We start from the raw sequence: 19,589 nt of genomic DNA, 5'->3' as shown, positions 1-19,589 counted from the left end.
GTGGCAGGATGCCAGCCCTGCAGCGGCAGTGCAGAAGTAAGGGTAGCAATTGGATGCTAAGTATCCTGTTGACTCCTTTACACTGCTATGTTGCTGCTGGCGCAGTGCTGCTTTCAGAGCGGGGCGCTCAGCCAGCAGCCACTGCTCTGCCTTCAGAGCTGGGTGGCGATATATGTACTTGGGGGTGCGAAGCCATAAATGACTACAGACAGACACAAAGAAGCGGGGCTCAATCAAATCAGTTTGAGAACCACTGGCTTAGAGGGCAAGGTGCTAACTTCAGCATGAAATAGTGGATTCAAGTTCTGTTTGGGGTTTATCTTTTCATTGGTAGATAGTGAAACAACATCCTCACTCCAGAACAAGTTAAGATGCATCGCTGTCACACTCTGCTTAGAAGCCAACATAGGTATTTACTGACTTCTTGCCACCATTAATGCTTGTACCAGAGATTAAAAAAAAAAAAAAGTTAACTTGTTAAAATTTCCAAATGTAGTGCTTTAACTAAGCAGCTCTTTCATGAAGATAACGGGGTATCAGTCTGATATAAATTTGCTATTTTTATATCTGTCAGCTAATCTGAAAGTAGTAGTAACTTTTTGTGTTTCTTTATCAGGAAGATAATGTATCTGAACATCACAAGCGTCACCATAAGAGAGGCAAAGAGAAAGGGACTTGGGGAACAAGTTTTCAAAGTATATATGAAGGTTTAGGTTGATTAAGTCAGCTGTCAGTGTTTTGAACCCAAGGGGATGTTGTGACCGGGGGAAGTGTCAGTCTGTTCTGACTGATCTAGTAAATAAAGCGTCTTTGCGAATAAAACCAACACTTAAGTATTTTGGCTTTAAGTAAAGATCTCACAATACTTTACAAAGGTAGGCAGTATCCTTATTTTGCTAGAGACATTAAGTTACGTGCTCAGTCACACACTGAACTTGTGACATAGTTGGGAACGGAACTCAGATTTGAGCTTCAGTCCACTTTAGCCACTAAGTGGTACTGCTTCCTTCATACTAGTCTAGTTTACTCTAAGTATTAATGTAGGAAATGGAGGCTCCTCTTCCAGGAAGAAGGATTGCTAGGAAAAGATGGGATCCACCTAACGAAGAGAGGGAAGAGCATCTTTGCAGGCAGGCTTGCTAACCTAGTGAGGAGGGCTTTAAACTAGGTTTGCTGGGGGATGGAGACCTAACCCCTGAGGTAAGTGGGGAAGTGAGATACCAGGAAGAAACACAAGAAGGATGCAACAGGGGAGGCCTCCCAATTCATACTGACCAAGTAGGGCAATTGGCTAGTTATCTTAGGTGCTTGTACATGAACGTAATTGGAAGTCCTGGCACAGTAAAGGAACTACGATGTGATTGGTTTCAGAGTAGCAGCTGTGTTAGTCTGTATCCGCAAAAAGAAAAGGAGTACTTGTGGCACCTTACAGACTAACAAATTTATTTGAGCATAAGCTTTTGTGAGCTACAGCTCACTTCATCGGATGCATACATTGGAAAATACAGTGGGGAAATTTATATACACAGAGAACATGCAACAATGGGTGTTACCATACAGACTGTAACGAGAGTGATCAGGTAAGGTGAGCTATTACCAGCAGGAGAGCGGGGGAGAAAACGTTTTGTAGTGATAATCAAGGTGAGCCATTTCCAGCTGTTGACAAGAACGTCTGAGGAAGGGTGGGAGGGGGTGGGGGAGAGAGAAATAAACATGGGGAAATAGCTGACAAGAACATCTGAGGAACGGGGGGGGGGGGGGGGGGAAATAAACATGGGGAACAGATGGACATCATACCAAAAGGACTGAAGGTAAAAAAATCCATTACAATCTACATACCACACAGACTATGCTGACAGCTTGTGCCACACGCTCTCAAAGAAACTGCAGAACCACCTGATCAACATCCTTCACAGCAAACAGGGAAAGATTAAGAATGAGCTCTCAAAACTGGACACTCATAAAAAAACAACCTTCCACACAAACGTCCTCGTGGCTGGACTTTACAAAAACTAGACAAACCATTTACGACACACACTTTGCTTCCCTACAAAAGAAAACGGACACTAAACTATCTAAACTGCTACATGCCACAAGGGGCCACAACAGTGGTTCCCTTAACCCACCCAGCAATATTGTTAATCTATCCAACTATACTCTTAGCCCAGCAGAAGAATCTGTCCTATCTCAGGGCCTCTCCTTCTGCCCCTCCACCCCCATGAACATGATACAGTTCTGTGGTGAACTAGAATCCTATTTTCGACGTCTCCGACTCAAGGAATATTTCTAACACACCTCTGAACAACATACTAACCCACAGAGACCTTCCTACCAAGACTACAAAAAGAAGGATTCTGGGTGGACTCCTCCTGAAGGTCGAAACAATAGACTGGACTTCTACATAGAGCTCTTCCGCCGACATGCACGGGCTGAAATTGTGGAAAAGCAGCATCACTTGCCCCATAACCTCAGCCGTGCAGAACACAATGCCATCCACAGCCTCAAAAACAACTCTGACATCATAATAAAAAAGGCTGACAAAGGAGGTGCTGTCGTCATCATGAATAGGTCGGAATATGAACAAGAGGCTGCTAAGCAGCTCTCCAACACCACTTTCTACAAGCCATTACCTTCTAATCCCACTAAAGGTTACTAAAAGAAACTACATCATTTGCTCAAGAAACTCCCTGAAAAAGCACAAGAACAAATCCGCACAGACACACCCCTGGACCCCCGACCGGGGTATTCTATCTGCTACCCAAGATCCATAAACCTGCAAATCCTGGACGCCCCATCATCTCAGGCATTGGCACCCTGACAGCAGGATTGTCTGGCTATGTAGACTCCCTCCTCAGGCCCTACGCTACCAGCACTCCCAGCTATCTTCGAGACACCACTGACTTCCTGAGGAAACTACAATCCATCGGTGATCTTCCTGAAAACACCATCCTAGCCATTATGGATGTAGAAGCCCTCTACACCAACATTCCACACACAGATGGACTACAAGCCGTCAGAACCAGTATCCCCGATAATGTCACGGCAAACCTGGTGTCTGAACTTTGTGACTTTGTCCTCACCCATAACTATTTCACATTTGGGGACAATGTATACCTTCAAATCAGCGGCACTGCTATGGGTACCTGCATGGCCCCACACTATGCCAACATTTTTATGGCTGACTTAGAACAACGCTTCCTAAGCTCTCGTCCCCTAAAGCCCCTACTCTACTTGCGCTACATTGATGACGTCTTCATCATCTGGACCCATGGAAAAGAAGCCCTTGAGGAATTCCACCATGATTTCAACAATTTCCATCCCACTATCAACCTCAGCCTGGACCAGTCCACACAAGAGATCCACTTCCTGGACACTACGGTGCTAATAAGAGATGGTCACATAAACACCACCCTCTACCGGAAACCTACTGACTGCTATGCCTACCTACATGCCTCCAGCTTTCATCCAGACCACACCACATGATCCATTGTCTACAGCCAAGCTCTACGATACAACCGCATTTGCTCCAACCCCTCAGACAGAGACAAACACCTACAAGAACTCTATCAAGCATTCTTACAATACCCACCTGCTGAAGTGAAGAAACAGACTGATAGAGCCAGAAGAGTTCCCAGAAGTCACCTACTACAGGACAGGCCCAACAAAGAAAATAACAGAACGCCACTAGCCATCACCTTCAGCCCCCAACTAAAACCTTTCCAACGCATCATCAAGGATCTACAATATATCCTGAAGGACGACCCATCACTCTCACAGATCTTGGGAGACAGGCCAGTCATTGCTTACAGACAGCCCCCCAACCTGAAGCAAATACTCATCAGCAACCACACACCACACAACAGAACCACTAACCCAGGAACCTATCCTTGCAACAAAGCCCATTGCCAACTGTGTCCACATATCTATTCAGGGGACACCATCACAGGGCCTAATCACATCAGCCACACTATCAGAGGCTCGTTCACCTGCTCATCTACCAATGTGATATATGCCATCATGTGCCAGCAATGCCCCTCTGCCATGTACATTGGCCAAACTGGACAGTCTCTACGTAAAAGAATAAATGGACACAAATCAGATGTCAAGAATTATAACATTAAAAAAAACAGTTGGAGAACACTTCAATCTCTTTGGTCACTCGATTACAGACCTAAAAGCGGCAATATTTCAACAAAAAAACTTCAAAAACAGACTCCAACGAGAGACTGTTGAATTGGAATTAATTTGCAAACTGGATACAATTAACTTAAGCTTGAATAAAGCCTGGGAGTGGATGAGTCATTACACAAAGTAAAACTATTTCCCCATGTTTATTCCCCCCCCACACTGTTCCTCAGATGTTCTTGTCAACTGCTGGAAATGGCCCACCTTGATTATCACTACAAAACATTTTTCTCCCCCACTCTCCTGCTGGTAATAGCTCACCTTACCTGATCACTCTCGTTACAGTGTGTATGGTAACACCCACTGTTTCATGTTCTCTATGTATATAAATCTCCCCACTGTATTTTCCACTGAATGCATCCGATGAAGTGAGCTGTAGCTCACGAAAGCTTATGCTCAAATAAATCTGTTAGTCTCTAAGGTGCCTCAAGTACTCCTTTTCTTTTTATGATGTGATTGAAATAACAGGGACTTGGTGGGGTAACTCACATGACTGGAGCATGGTCATGAATGGGTATGAACTGTTCAGGAAGGATAGGTGGGGGAGAAAAGGTGGAGGAGTTGCACTGTATGTGAGAGAGCGGTATGATTGCTCAGAGCTCAAGTATGAAACCAGAGAAAAGCCTGTTGAGAGTCTTTGGGTTAAGTTTAGAGGTGAGAGCAACAAGGGTAATGTCATGTTGGGTGTCTGCTATAGACAATCAGATCAGGAAGATGAGGTAGACGAGGCTGTCTTCTGACAAGTAACAGAAGTTTCCAGATTGCAGCCCCTGGTTTTCATGGGGGACTTCAATCACCCTGACATTGGCTGGGAAAGCAATACAGCAGTGCACGGACAATCCAAGAAGTTTTTGGAGGGTGTTGGGGACAACTTCCTGGTGCAAGTGCTGGAGCAATCAGCTAGGGGCTGTGCTCCTCTTGACCTGCTGCTCACAAACAGGAAAGAATTGGTAGGGTAAGTAGAAGTGGGTGGCAACGTGGGCAGCAGTGACCATGAGATGGTCGAGTTCAGGATCCTGACAAAAGGAAGAATGGAGAGCTGCAGAATACGGACCCTAGACTTCAGAAAAGCAGACTTTGACTTCCTCAGGGAACTGATGGACAGGATCCCCTGGGAGGCTAATATGTGGGGGAAAGGAGTCCAGGAGAGCTGGTTGTATTTTAAAGAAGCCTTATTGAGGGAGCAGGAACAAACCATCCCGATGCGCAGAAAGAATAGCAAATATGGCAGGTGACCAGGTTGGCTTAGAGAAACCTTCAGTGAGCTTAAACACAAAAAGGAAGCTTACAAGAAGTGGAAACTTGGACAGATGACTAGGGAGGAGTAAAAAAATATTGCTTGAGCATGCAGGGGTGTAATCAGGAAGGCCAAAGCACAACTGGAGTTGCAACTAGCAAAGGATGTGAAGGGTAACAAGAAGGGTTTTGACAGGTGGTCAGGGAAAGTGGCAGGACCCTTACCAAATGAGGCAGGCAACCTAGTGACAGATGATGTGGAAAAAGCTGAAGTACTCAATGATTTTTTTGCCTCGGTCGTCACAGACAAGGTCAGTTCCCAGACTGCTGCACTGGGCAGCACAGTATGAGGAGGTGGTGAACAGCCCTCAGTGGTGAAAGAACAGGTTAAGGACTATTTAGAAAAGCTGGAAACGTACAATGCCATTGGGCCAGATGTGATTGCAGAGCCACTGGCCATTATCTTTGAAAACTCGTGGTGATCGGGGGAGGTCCTGGACGATTGAAAAAAGGCAAATATAGTGCCCATCTTTAAAAAAAGGGAAGGCGGCGAATGGGGAGGGGGGGGGAACTACAGATCGGTCAGCCTCACCTCAGTCCCTGGAAAAATCACGGAGCTGGTCCTCAAGGAATCCATTTTGAAGCACTCGGAGGAGAGGAAGGTGATCAGGAACAGTCAACATGGAGTCACCAAGGGCAAGTCATGTCTGACCAACCTGATTGCCTTCTATGATATGAGAACAGGCTCTGTGGATATGGGGAAAGCGGTGTACATGATATACCTTGACTTTAGCAAAGGTTTTGATACGGTCTCAGACAGCATTCTTGCCAGCAAGTTAAAGTATGGATTGAATGCATGGACTATAAGGTGGATAGAAAGCTGGCTAAATCGTCTGGCTAAATGGACAGCGATCAACGGCTCAATGTCTAGTTGGCAGCCAGTATCAAGCAGAGTGCCCCAGGGATTGGTCCTGAGGCCGCTTTTGTTCAACATCTTCATTAATGATCTGGATGATGGGATGGACTGCACCCTCAGCAAGTTCACGGATGACATTAAGATGGGGGGAGAGGTAGATATCCTGGAGGGTAGGGACAGGGTCCAGACTGACCTAGACAAATGAGAGGATTGGGCCAAAAGAAATCTGATGAGGTTCAACAAGGACAAGTACGGAGTCCTGCACTTAGGATGGAAGAATCCCATGCACTGCTACAGGCTGGGAACCGACTGGCTAAGCGACAGTTCTGCAAAAAAGGACCTGGGGATTACAGTGGACAAGAAGCTGGATTTGAGTTAACAGTGTGCCCTTGTTGCCAAGAAGGCTAACAGCATATTGGTCTGCATTAGTAGGAGCATTGCCAGCAGATCGAAGGAAGTGATTATTCCCCTGTATTCAGCATGGTGAACCCACATCTGGAGTATTGGTTCCAGTTTTGGACCCCCCACTACAGAAAGGATGTGGACAAATTGGAGAGAGTCCAACGGAGGGCAACAAAAATGATTGGGGGGTTGGGACACATGACTTATGAGAAGAGGCTGAGGGAACTGGGGTTAGTCAGTCTGCAGAAGAGAAGAGTGAGGGGGGATTTGATAGCAGCCTTCAGCTATCTGAAGCGGGGTTCCGAAGAGGATGGAGCTAGGCTGTTCTCAGTGATGGCAGATGACAGAACAAGGAGTAATGGTCTCAAGTTGCAGTGGAAGAGGTCTAAGTTGGATATTAGGAAAAACTATTTCACTAAGAGGGTGGTGAAGCACTGGAATGGGTTACCTAGGGAGATGATGGAATCTCCATTCTTAGAAGTTTTTAAGGCCCGGCTTGACAAAGCCGTGGTTGGAATGATTTAGTTGGGGTTGGTCCTGCTTTGAGCAGGGGGTTGGACTAGATGACCTCCTGAGGTCTCTTCCAACCCTAATCTTCTATGATTCTAGGTTACTTACCTGTAACTGAAGGTTCTCAGAGATGTGTGGTCCCGATCACCTTCATGTGGAATATCATGCATGCGCACCACATGCCTGAGTCCAGAGAATTTTATTAAGCAGTACCCATTGGTCCGCTAATGCGCGGTTCTTCTCATGCTCCAAAATGAGGTTATAAAGGGTGATGTACACAGACATCTCTCCAGTTCCTTCTCTTACCGCAAATACAGGTATAATCCAGCACCAGAGAGAACAGAAGGTGGGTAGTGGAATACAGATAGGACCAGAGATCTTGACCCCTTGATCTCTCTATGTAAACAAATGGTTAAGGTGTCTAATAGTTTTTGTTCTTGGTAGATAAAAGGCCAGTACTGTGACGCAGCAGGGAGGGGGGAGTGTTGACCTGGGAATGTGGCAGGTGAGTTTCACTGGGGATGGGACACCTAAGAGCCTGTAACCTGAGAAAGGAGAGGGAGGGGTAGGTAGCACCTCTGCCCAGGGAACTGGACAAAGGCAGCAGTAGAGAGCCTGCTGGGGGGGGCTTTGGTTTCAGTTTGGTGCTGGGTGGTGGAATGCAGGGAACCCCAGGGCTGGGGTCTAAGCTCCCTGCCCCCCAGAAGGACTTGACTGAGGGGTCCTGGTTGTACCCACGAGCTCTGTTTTAGACTGTGTTCCTATTGTCCAATAAACCTTCCGTTTTACTGGCTGGCTGAGAGTCACAGTGAATCCCAGGAAGAGGGGTGCAGGCCCCGGACTCCCCCACACTCCGTGACAACTGGTGTTAGCGGTGGGATGTACTGCACCCCGTGAACGGCACTTCCTGAAGTAAGTGACTGGGGAACAGTAAAACGAAGGGGGATTGACGGGGACCAGGTGTGCTGAAGATTCAGAGAGAGACTGTTTCAGGGGGCAGTTAACCCCTGGGAGTGTGTGACCAGAGAGAAAGACTTTTGCAGTAACAGGGTCCCCCGGGGGATTGCAGCGAGCGGCCCCAGGGGCGGAGGAGTCTGCAGCTCGACCCTGGCAAAGAGGTGGTGACCTCGAGAAGGAGGAGGACTGGCACCCTAGGGGTTCTTCCTGGAAACCGTGGAAAGCTGCCCGGCCTCCGAGTGGCCAGCGGGGAGATGTACGCTAAAAGCCTTAAGAGTGACCTGGTGGAGCTGTGCAGGCAGAGGGGGCTGCACATTGGAAGGTGCACCAAGGAACAGCTGATTGCCCAGCTGGAGAAGGATCGCTTGGATGACCCGATCCCTGTCCCTGAGGGAAGCCGCGTGGTGGACGCAGCATGGGCCCTGGGGCCTGACCGGGCTGGGAGGGGTCAGACTGCTGCCGAGGACATCCCGAGACCCTTCCTACCTATGCCTAGGGGAGGGGTTGGGGGAAGCCCAGGGAATACCGAGGGCACCCTGACCCCGGCAGCCAGCAGGGGATCCTCCCGGTGGAGCTCCCCATCCCTGGAGTGGAGGCGGCTAGAATGGGAGAGGGAGATGAAAATGAGGGAGCTGGAGGATCATGAAAAGCAGCATCAGCATGAGAGAGGAGAAGGAGAAACAGAAGCAGCATGAAGAGAAGCAGAGATAGCATGAACTGGAGCTCGTCAGGCTGAGGAGCAGTGGGGCCCAGGCTGCGGTGAGTGAGGGGGGGACCCAAGACTGTGAGGAGCTTTGATAAGTGCTTCCTGGACCAGCGTAAGGAGGGGGAGGACATAGATAGCTTCCTGACGGCCTTTGAGAATGCCTGCGAGATGCACATGGTTGACCCGGCAGACAGGCTCCAGTTTCTCACCCCCCTACTGGACCCCAAAGCCATGGAGGTGTACAGCTGAATGAACGGGGCGGAGGCAGGGGACTATGAACTGTTCAAAAAGGCCCCGCTTCGTGAGTTTGGGCTGGCCCCTGAGATGTACCGGAAAAGGTTCCGGAGTCAGCGTAAAACACCTGAGGTCACCCGAATGCAGGGATATGCCCGCAAGTGGACAGCTGGGGCCCAAGCTAAAGAGGACCTGCTTGACCTAATTGTACTGGAGTAACTGTATGAACAGTGCCCTTCCGACCTGATGCTATGGTTGGTGGACAAAAAGCTAGAGAACCCACAGCATGCAGGGCAGCTGGCCGACGAGTTTGTGAATAGTCAGTCAGGGGGTAGCAGGGAGGAGTCCCAAAAGAACAGGTCCCCCACGATGCAGAGAGAGAGAGAGTCACCATGGGACCTCCCAGCAGGGAAATATGGAGAACCCCCTCCCAAAGGGAACGCCTGGCGTCAGGACCATCTGACCCGCTCGAGGTGACCAATGTGACATGAGCTGCTATCACTGTGGCCAGAGAGGCCACGTATGGACCCAGTGCCCCAGGCTCAAGGACAGACTGAGCAGACCCAACTTACCCAGGGTTAACTGGGTAGGGACCCAGCTGGACGAGGAGCAGATGGCCCAGGAAAGGGGGGCTGCCAGCTTACCACCTGCTCAGGAGGGAAGAGGACCCCAGGCCAGCTCCTCCAGCGGGCTTGATGCTCTGGACTCAGAGTTCTCGGTTTACAGGGTGGGCGCGGGGCTGTCCCTCCGGAAAGAGTGCCTTGTTCCCCTGGAGGTGGATGGGAGGAAGGTCAATGGATACTGGGATACGGGCGCGGAGGTGACGCTGGCCCGGCCCGAGGTAGTGGCCCCATATCGGGTGGTGCCCAACACCTACCTGACCCTGAAGGGGGTGGGCAGGACCCCATACAGGGTGCCCATGGCAAGGGTACACCTGAAATGGGGGGCCAAGGAGGGCCCCAAGGATGTGGGGTGCACCACCATTTGCCCACTGAGGTTTTGATGGGGGGGGGGGCCTAGAGGACTGGCCAAGCAACCCCCAGACTGCCCTGGTTGTGACCCGTAGCCAGAGCCAGCGAGGGGCACTGCGCCCCGACCTTGGGGTGGGTACCACACCGGAGGCGCAGGACCCTACCCTGGTGGGGAGGGAGCGCCGAGGGGCATGGCTCAGAGAGGCTGTGGCCTCAGACGCAGCCAGTGAGAGGGAACCAGGCCCCATCCCTTCCCCAGCCGCTGAGTTCCAGGCCGAGTTGCAGAAAGATCCCTCCTTGTGGAAGCTCAGGAACCTGGCCGACCTCAGTGTGGTATGAATCATGAGGAGAGGTTGTCAGGAGAGGTTCCTGTGGGAGAAGGGGTTCCTGTACCGAGAATGGGCTCCCCCAGGGGAACTGCAGTCCTGTGGGATCAGGAGCTAGTGGTCCCCCAGAAGTAGCGCCACAAGCTACTGTACCTGGCCCATGACATCCCCCTCTAAGGGCACCAGCGAATCCGGCGCACCCGGCAGAGATTGCTACAGAACTTTTACTGGCCTGGAGTCTTTACCACTGTCCAGCAGTATTGCCGATCCTGCGACCCCTGTCAGAGGGTGGGGAAGGCCCGGGACAAGGGCAAAGGTTTCAAAGCCGCTTTCCCCATCATAGAGGAACCTTTCCAGAAGGTGGCCATGGACATAGTGGGACCTCTCAGCAAGACGACCCGGTCGGGGAAGAAATACATTCTGGTGGTGGTAGATTTTGTGACCCGCTACCCCGAGGCAGTGCCCTTAGCTTCCACTGAAGCCAACACTGTGGCAGATGCGCTCCTGACCATTTTCAGCCGAGTGGGGTTCCCCAAGGAAGTCTTGACAGACCAAGGATCCAACTTAATGTCAGCCCTGCTCTGGTGCTTGTGGGAGAAATGTGGGGCCCAGCACAACTGGGCCTCAGCTTATCACCCCCAGTCCAATGGGCTGGTGGAGAGGTTCAATGGGACGCTAAAGATGATGCTGAAAACCTTTATGAACCAGCACCCGCAGGATTGGGACAAGTACTTACCTCACCTGCTGTTCGCGTACAGGGAGGTACCCCAGGAGTCTACCGGATTTTCGCCTTTCGAACTGTTATATGGAAGTCTACCGGATTTTCGCCTTTCGAACTGTTATATGGAAGGAGGATAAGGGGCCCCCTGGACCTGATGAGAGACGAATGGGAGGGGAAGGCCACTCCCAATGGAGAGTCAGTGGTGGAGTATGTCCTGATCTTCTGAGAGAGACTTGCTGAACTCATGGGCCTGGCCAGGGAGAATCTGGCCAGAGCCCAGAAGAAGCAGAAGGTCTGGTATGACCGCACGGCACGGGCCCGTGCCTATGCCACTGGGGATCAGGTGATGGTTCTCATCCCTGTGAGAAAGAACAAACTACAGGCCGGCTGGGAGGGCCTTTTAAGGTTGTCAAGCAGCTAAATGAGGTAAACTATGTGGTGGAGCTGTCTAACTGGGCGCACCACCGCCAGGTGTACCATGTGAATATGATGAAGCCATATTATGCCAGGGGGAAACGTGGTGTTGGCCGTGTAGGGACACTGGGAGGAGCAGGGAGATGACCCTTTAGTAGATCTATTCCCTGGGACCCGAGCTGGTTCACCCCTCTCGGATCAGCTAACCCCTGCTCAGCAAGCTGAGATCAGGGGGGTGCTGCATCCGTACCAACAGCTGTTTTCCAACCAGCCTGGATGCACTAATCTGACTATCCACCCAGGTGCAGACAGGATCGCACCCGCCGATAAGATGCTCCCCCTTTCGAGTCACAGGGAAAACTGCTCAGGACCTGGAAAGAGAGGTCAGGGACATGCTGGCTTTGGGGGTGATCCAGCCATCTGCCAGCAGTGCTGGTCCCCAAAAAGGACGGGTCGATCCGGTTCTGTGTGGACTATCGGAACCTCAATGCCATCACTGTATCTGATGCCTACCCCATGCCCAGGCCTGATGAGCTCCTAGACAAACTGGGAGGAGCTCGATACCTTACCACCATGGATCTTACAAAGGGCTACTGGCAAATGCTGCTGGATGCAGATGCCAGGCTGAAATCGGCCTTTATCAACCCTCTGGGGCTCTATGAGTTCCTGACCCTGCCTTTTGGCCTCAAGGGAGCGCTGGCCACCTTCCAGAGCCTGGTGGATCAACTACTGAAGGGGATGGAGAGTTTTGCAGTGGCGTATATTAATGACATCTGTGTCTTTAGCCAGACCTGGGAGGACCATGTGTCCCAGGTTAGACAAGTGCTGGACCAACTCCAGGAGGCTGGGCTGACCATAAAAACGGAGAAGTGCAAGATGGGGATGGCTGAAGTATCTTACCTGGGCCATCGGGTGGAGAGCAGCCACCTAAAGCCGGAACCAGGTAAGGTGGAGGTGATCAGAGACTGGCCCAGTCCCCACACCAAAAAGCAGGTCCAAGCCTTTATTAGGTTGGCAGGATACTATAGAAGGTTTGTGCCCCGCTTTAGCACCATAGCCACCCCCATCGCCGAGCTATTCAAGAAGGGGAAGCCAGACAAGGTGGTCTGGACCGAGCAGTGCCAGGAGACTTTCCAGGCGCTGAAGGAGGCTCTGGTCAGTGGCCCAGTTCTGGCAAACCCAGATTTTGACAAGCCCTTTATGGTGTTCACCGACGCCTCAGACACGGGACTGGAGGCGGTGTTAATGCAGGAGGATGAAAAGGGGGAGACACACCCCATCGTGTACCTGAGCAAGAAGTTGCTACCCCGGAGCAACACTATGCGGCCACTGAGAAGGAGTGCCTGGCCATGGGTGTAGGCCCTCAAGGAACTAGAGCCATATCTCTTCGGGCGACACTTCACCGCGTACACCGACCACTCTCCCCTGACCTGGCTGCACCAGATGAAAGGAGCCAATGCCAAACTCCTGAGGTGGAGCCTGCTCCTGCAGGACTATGACATGGACGTGGTCCATGTGAAGGGAAGTGCTAACATGATAGCGGATGCGTTGTCCCGGAGAGGGGGCCCTGAACTTCCCCAGGTCACTGGTCAGAGTGACCCCGCTCAGTTCAGTCGCGAAGGGGGGAGAGATGTGACACAGCAGGGAGGGGGGAGTGTTGACCTGGGAATGTGGAAGGGGAGTTCACTGGAGATGGGACACCTGAGAGCCTGTAACCTGAGCCGGGAGGGGGAAGTAACACCTCTGCCCAGGAAACTGGACAAAGGCTGCAGGAGAGAGGCTGCTGGGGGAGTTTTGGTTTCAGTTTGGTGCTGAAACACAGGGAACCCCAGGGCTGGGGTCTAAACTCCCTGCCCTGCAGAAGGACTTGACTGAGGGGTCCTGGTTGTACCCACAAGCTCTGTTTTAGACTGTGTTCCTATTGTCCAATAAACCTTCCATTTTACTGGCTGGCTGAGAGTCACAGTGAATCCCAGGAAGAGGGGTGCAGGCCCCGGACTCCCCCACACTCTGTGACAAGTATCCTTTGGACATCCAGAGAACGAAGCTGCCTCTATTTGTTAGAAGAAAAAAAGGTAAGTGGATAGTTTGACGCATGTGAAACTCTAAAATTACTTTAGGGATGAATTTTCGGTCGGGGAGTAGTGAGACCTTTTCTTTATGGAAGGTAGCATACGTCAGATCTGCCATGACTGCTCCCAGCGCACTGACTCTTCTGGCTCATGTTGTGGCAACTATAAAGGCAACTTTCATTGAAAGATGACACACAGAACATGAGACCACAGGTTCAAAGGGAGGACTGGTGAAATGAAAGAACAAGACTGAGGTCCCATTGCGGTATGAGGTTCACCAAGGGTGGGAAGGATCGAAGAAGTCCCTTCAGAAGTCTAGCTGTTGCAGGATGAGTGAAGATAGTATAATTGTCAACAGGGGAATGAAAAACACGGATTACTGTCAAATGAACCTAAAGGGAACTGTGTCTTAAGAGTAAGCAGATATTCTAGAACAGCAGGAATCCCACCAGATTCTGGAAATACCTGGAATAGACTTTCATCTACCTGATCATTACCTGGTAGAATCTTTTCTGCTTTGATAGAGAATGGACCACACACAACCCTGGAACATGAGTATCTACATCCGATGCCTGTTCAAATACCAGGTCCTGAGTTGCAGCAGTTCCAGATTGGAGTGCCTGAAGTTGATCTTGGGTGTTAGAAGGTTGGGAAACAGGTGGATGTTTATGAGTGGAATAGCTAGGAGCTTCACTAGATCCGAAAACCAGAAATGTATCGGCCAGTTAGGTGCAATAAAGAGGACTCAAGTGCTGTTGTGATGGATTTTCTGTAGGACCTGTGGTATTAATGGGATTGGAGGGAAGGCATAGCTGAGGTGATACCTCCATGGTAGCAGAAGGGCATCTCCCTTTGAATCCCTGCCAACAGCTGTTCTAAAGCAGTATAGGGGAAATCTGCTGTTCACCTGTGAGGCAAAAAAGGTCTCAAGACTGTTCCCCACTGAGTAACCTTGCCCAGGACCGAATTGGGAATCTCCCACTCATTGTCCATGGAAAAATGCCTGCTGAGACTGTTCACTAGGGAGTTCTGCACATCTGTCAAATATGCTGCTGAAAGGGTTACGTGATGGCTGATGCACCAATTCCAAAAGCTGACTGACTAACAAAGGAGGGATCTTGCTCCACTCTGATTGGTTTATATAGCAGCCAGTTATAATGTCCTATGTTATGTGGTTATGACAGGACAGCATGAGTGGGAGGAAGGCATTGTAGGCATAACAGACCACCTCTCAGTTCAGTAAATTGATATACATCCTGGACTCCCAAGTGGTCCAGATGCCTTGTGCAGTATGATTATTCATATGAGCTCCCCAACCTAAAAGGGAGGCATCAGTAATCATGGATACATTGGGTGTTGGTGTGATGAAAGGGATCCCCACTCAAACTTTTTCTGCCTTTGTCAACCAGACAAGTTCAGAGGAGCCTCGGATAGAATTGTCATTTTGGCACTGATGTTGCCCCTCTCTGGGGAGGGGATGCACAGGTTTGCAGACAATGGAGAGGAAGCCTAGCACATGTGCATGAGTGGGACAGGCGTGTTCTGACTGAAGTCTGGGGCCTATGGATGACCTGGTTTATGAGAGCACCCATGACATGGAATGTCTTAATTGGTAGAGGGATCAACCACAGCAAGAGCCTAAGTCACTCCTGTGAAGTTTACGGACCTTATGGGGGATGACCAACATGGACTTCTCTTTTTTGATGCAAACTTCTAGAGAAGGAAGGAAGTAGGTAAAACAGGAAACGGGTGCGGACCAATGGATGCTGCTTACTAAATGTGTCTGGGCTCAGGGGCATGATGCACATGCTTACAGGTGTGGAATACACATAGGGACTATCACTTGAAGAAGCCATTTATGCCAAAAGTAATTCAGAAAACTGGCAATTTTTAGGGGTAGATTTATACTTACTCCGTTGGGAGTGACTGAATATGTGCAACTGTACATCTCATTTCCAGTTTCAATTACAAATGAATAGCCAGGACTCCTGAAGCTGGTGAGGATCCCTTGATAGAAATAACCCAGGAGGGAGAGTGTAGTGGTCATATCTCTTGAAAATGGTTTATAAGAATGTGCAATAAATATTAAGTAGTAAGTGTGACTGGGGCAGGCAGAGTTTTAGACAGACAGATGTGCAGCTACTGTTCGGTAGCATTACTGGGTATCCTGATCCTGTTGAAACACAGGTCGTGCAGACAAATGAGAAAGGAAGAAAAAATTTAAAAGATTAAATGGGGAAGACCCTACTAGAACATATCTTGGGACATACAACACAAAACAACATGCCTTGAGTACTCCCCATGATTAACAGCTCCTCCCTTATTTGTCTCTAGTTGAAGATGGGATGAATCTCCATGTGGAGTCTTTCACTGCCACTTCATAAATGGCAAGATAAGCTGCTACTGGGGTATAAGAGACACCTCCTGCTCCAAAAGGTGATACACCAAGAACTGCCAGGAAAGAGGAAGTGACCTCAAACCTTCCGCATAACCATGTGCTTTATCTTCCCTAAGTTACCCAGGGAGCCTCTATTAGCTGTATTTAAAACTTTCAGCATGCTATTTATGTTATGTTCTCTTACCTCAAATTTGTCAGGGTTATGCATTCCTGGGATTGACTGCATTAGGTGGGAGGTTGGATGATTTCCAAAATCAGAGCTCACGTAGCCAACACGAAGCCGGCCTTCACTGGCCTTCAAGTCCTTTGGATGCTCATATGGTGGCTTGTGAAGGACATTGATCTGGCAATCACATTCACAAGATTTTTTTGAGACATCATAAACTTTAAACAAAATTTGAAGCAGCAAGAACATAAATAGTAAATAGGATAGACTTTCAGAATTACACAGTTTTATTATTTTCCCCATAGTTAAGTTTCTATGCTACTGCATTGATGAAGTTTCTGTTTATCACCCAGTAATGTTTGAAAACCACATCTGACCAGTTCCCAGATTTCAGGTAGAGGGTTGCACATTTGTTGCTCACACAGGCCAAGCTGTGTGTTATCCAAATTTGAGTCCAAATGGAGGCCTGACTGAGTGTAAAGCTTGGTCTATACTAGTTAAAGAGGAAAGCCATGTATCAAAATTTGATCAAAAAATTAGTGTACTAAGGGAGCAACAGGGTCAGTCACTAAAGTGCTGCATGCAGGCTGATAAATATTGAGTGCACTGAACTGGCAACACGATTAGGCAATGGAGGAGAGAGCAGATGATGTCAGTCTAAGCAAAAAGCTGAGTCCATCGGTTCTAAAAAGAGTCCCACCCTATGGGTCCATGGCTGGGGTGGAGATGAGGCAGGATCAGATATTGAGGGAACAACATAGGATTCTAAAGAGACAAGGCGGGTGAGGCAATATCTTTCATTGGACCAACTTCTGCTGGAGAGAGAGAAAAGCTCTCCTGGGACTGACACAGCTACACCACCACTGCGCACACAAAAGAACTCTGTCAGATTTGGGTCAGGAGGGAGGAATTGTCAGAGTAAGAGATTTTGGCGGTCATTGTTACTGATGGCTGTTAAATCTGACTGACCTCTTCCCAATACCAGAGAATACCAAACTGCATAAAACCAGGAAGTGAAGAGACCCATCCATCTCAACAAGGTGGTAAATCTGAAGCCTGAGAACGACTATTTTAAAACTGGCATTACATACCTGAATATAATTAACCAATGCACAATCTGTTCTTCCTCAAGTATAACCAAGTACATGGAAAAGTCTTCAAAGTTCCTACCTTATCCAAACAGAGATTTCCATGTCTCTCAGCGATAGCCTTCCTAAAGCTGTGAGAAAGGGGGTACAGCATGCTGTGATGAGGGTGGACAGAAGGCAGTCTATTCTTCTCCAGCTGATCAGCTACAATGCTGACCAGCTTTTTCATTCTTTCATCATAATCCGTCCAGTCACAGACAATCTAAAAGGAGAAACAAAGGAACCAGGGGTCACCCAATGAAATTAATAGGCAGAAGGTTTAAAACAAACAAAAGGAAGTACTTCACACAATGCAGTCAACTTGTGGAACTTGTTGCCAGGGTATGCTGTAAAAGGCAAAACTACAATGGGTTCAAAAAAGAATTAGCTAAATTCATGGAAAAGAGTTCCATCAATGGCTATTAGCCAAGATGGCGAGGGATGCAAACGCATGGCTCTGGATGCCCCTACGCCTCTGACTGCCAGATGCTGGGACTGGATGACAGGGGACGGATCACGTGATAATTGCCCTGTACGGTTCATTCCTTCTGAAGCATCTGGCACTGGCCACTATCAGAAGCCAGGATACTGGGTTAGATGGATCACTGGTCTGACCCAACATGGCCATTCTTATGAAAAATTAAATGGCTGGTTAGAATACTTTAAACAACTGCACTTGACCAAGGTCAGAGCTTTGAGAAGCTCTGTTTACATGGGACTGTGATTAACATTTGTTCCATTCCAAGAGATAAAAAGGTACTTGAAAAGTATTTTAATAACCATTACAGCTCACTTGTATTTCAAATCACCTATGACCCAAGCACAGTTCTGTAAGAGAAAATGCTCCATAGTCTTATTTTCTAATTTGACTAAGACTTATTTCTGCTCCTTTTAAAATATATACACTGGATCCTTGATATGTGGTTAGTCCTGGATATTTACATTAGAATAATCTCCAAAAGAATTACGGTCAGATCTCTCTCTTCTCACCTGCAAGCAGTGGGCTAAGTTGCAATAAGCATCTGGGAAATCAGGTTTCAGTTTCAGAGCAGTGCGATAAGAAGCAATGGCTTCTGGTATGTTCCCTGAATCCTGCAAAAGCAGAGACTAAATCAGCAAGCAAAAGCAGATTCAGGAATGAGTTTGCCAAATGCATCACCGTGTTATTAAAAAAATAAAGCCATGAACATGGCTGTACCTTGTGAATAGAGGCCAGGTTACTGTGGGCATCAGCAAAAGCAGGGTTTATCTGGATGGCACGGGTGTAACATTGTAAAGCTCCCTGAACATCCTGCATCTCCTTTAAAGTATTCCCCATATTTGAATAAGCATCTGCAAATGTGGGGCTGATTCTAAAATTAAAGAACACACCATTCATTATCCACAGTACAAGCTGTCTGTCCTCTAAGAATGCCTGTCCAGACTACTATTCGATTATTGGTTTGCATAATAGTTATAAGCCATTTTCTAAATGACTGAAGAATTCCTGTCACCAGTCTCAGAATTTTAGAAAGCAAAATTCTTACCTAATAGCCTCTTTGTAATGCATCAGAGCCTCCTGCAGTTTTCCTTGCTGCTGCAGAACACTTGCTAAATTTGAATGGGCAGCAGCAAACTCTGGGAACACCTATAGGAAACAAAGGAGAGTTAGTTTGCCCCACAGATCTTCCAAGGACATCACATTGCAGAACAGTTAGAAGTGGGTTTCTGCTTATGCCCAAATAAATCCGTTAGTTTTTAAGGTGTCACTGGACTCCTCGTTGTTTTTGTGGATACAGACTAATGGCTACTCCTCTGATAGTTGTCCGTTGTTATTCTCCTTGGCAAAAATCAATCAAATCTTAAACAGAAGTACCATCTCCTCTATCTACTTCTTTATCAAGTACAATCCACCCCTCATATGTTTCCACATCCTACCCTCCTCCTTATATCCAAATGTACCTCAAGAGCTTTTCTGTATAGGCGAACAGCCTCCTCAATGTTTCCCTGTTCTCGCTTGATGTTTGCCAGGTTATTAAGTGAGTCTGCATGTGTGGGGCACAGACGAAGAGCTGTATTGTAACATTCTTCTGCTTCAGCAACCTTAGAAACAAATGGAATTGTGTTCAAGCAGTACTTAACAAAATAAACAAGGAAATTGCTGTTTGACATATTTCTGTAACAACACTGCTTAATGAGAAAGTCACACTACAATGTGTTACTCCTGGGGGGATTCTTCGGGACTGCATGCCCGCAGAACACCGCCCCC

The 19,589-nt window shown here is 48.5% G+C and overlaps 1 protein-coding gene across 5 annotated transcripts in view; it reads right to left on the bottom strand.

Annotated features, from left to right (window-relative positions):
• OGT (O-linked N-acetylglucosamine (GlcNAc) transferase) overlaps positions 1–19,589 on the bottom strand; it is a 76,916-nt gene that overhangs the window by 29,824 nt on the left and 27,503 nt on the right. For 3 of the 5 annotated variants that reach the window (XM_037909743.2, XM_037909744.2, XM_037909746.2), the window contains 6 exons: positions 19,283–19,423; positions 18,868–18,968; positions 18,540–18,693; positions 18,332–18,433; positions 17,385–17,564; positions 16,233–16,391 (listed from right to left, as the gene is read on the bottom strand). In XM_037909743.2, the coding sequence (XP_037765671.1) occupies positions 16,233–16,391; positions 17,385–17,564; positions 18,332–18,433; positions 18,540–18,693; positions 18,868–18,968; positions 19,283–19,423 (837 nt within the window). The remainder of the gene's footprint in view (positions 1–16,232; positions 16,392–17,384; positions 17,565–18,331; positions 18,434–18,539; positions 18,694–18,867; positions 18,969–19,282; positions 19,424–19,589) is intronic. The other 2 variants (XM_043521927.1, XM_037909745.2) reach the window with 1 other exon arrangement.

This window comes from Chelonia mydas, chromosome 9, assembly GCF_015237465.2.
Source record: "Chelonia mydas isolate rCheMyd1 chromosome 9, rCheMyd1.pri.v2, whole genome shotgun sequence".
In the NCBI taxonomy this organism is placed as follows: Eukaryota; Metazoa; Chordata; order Testudines; family Cheloniidae; genus Chelonia; species Chelonia mydas.
Note: the sequence above shows the minus strand (reverse complement) of the source record. Positions and strands in the feature narration are given on the sequence as shown.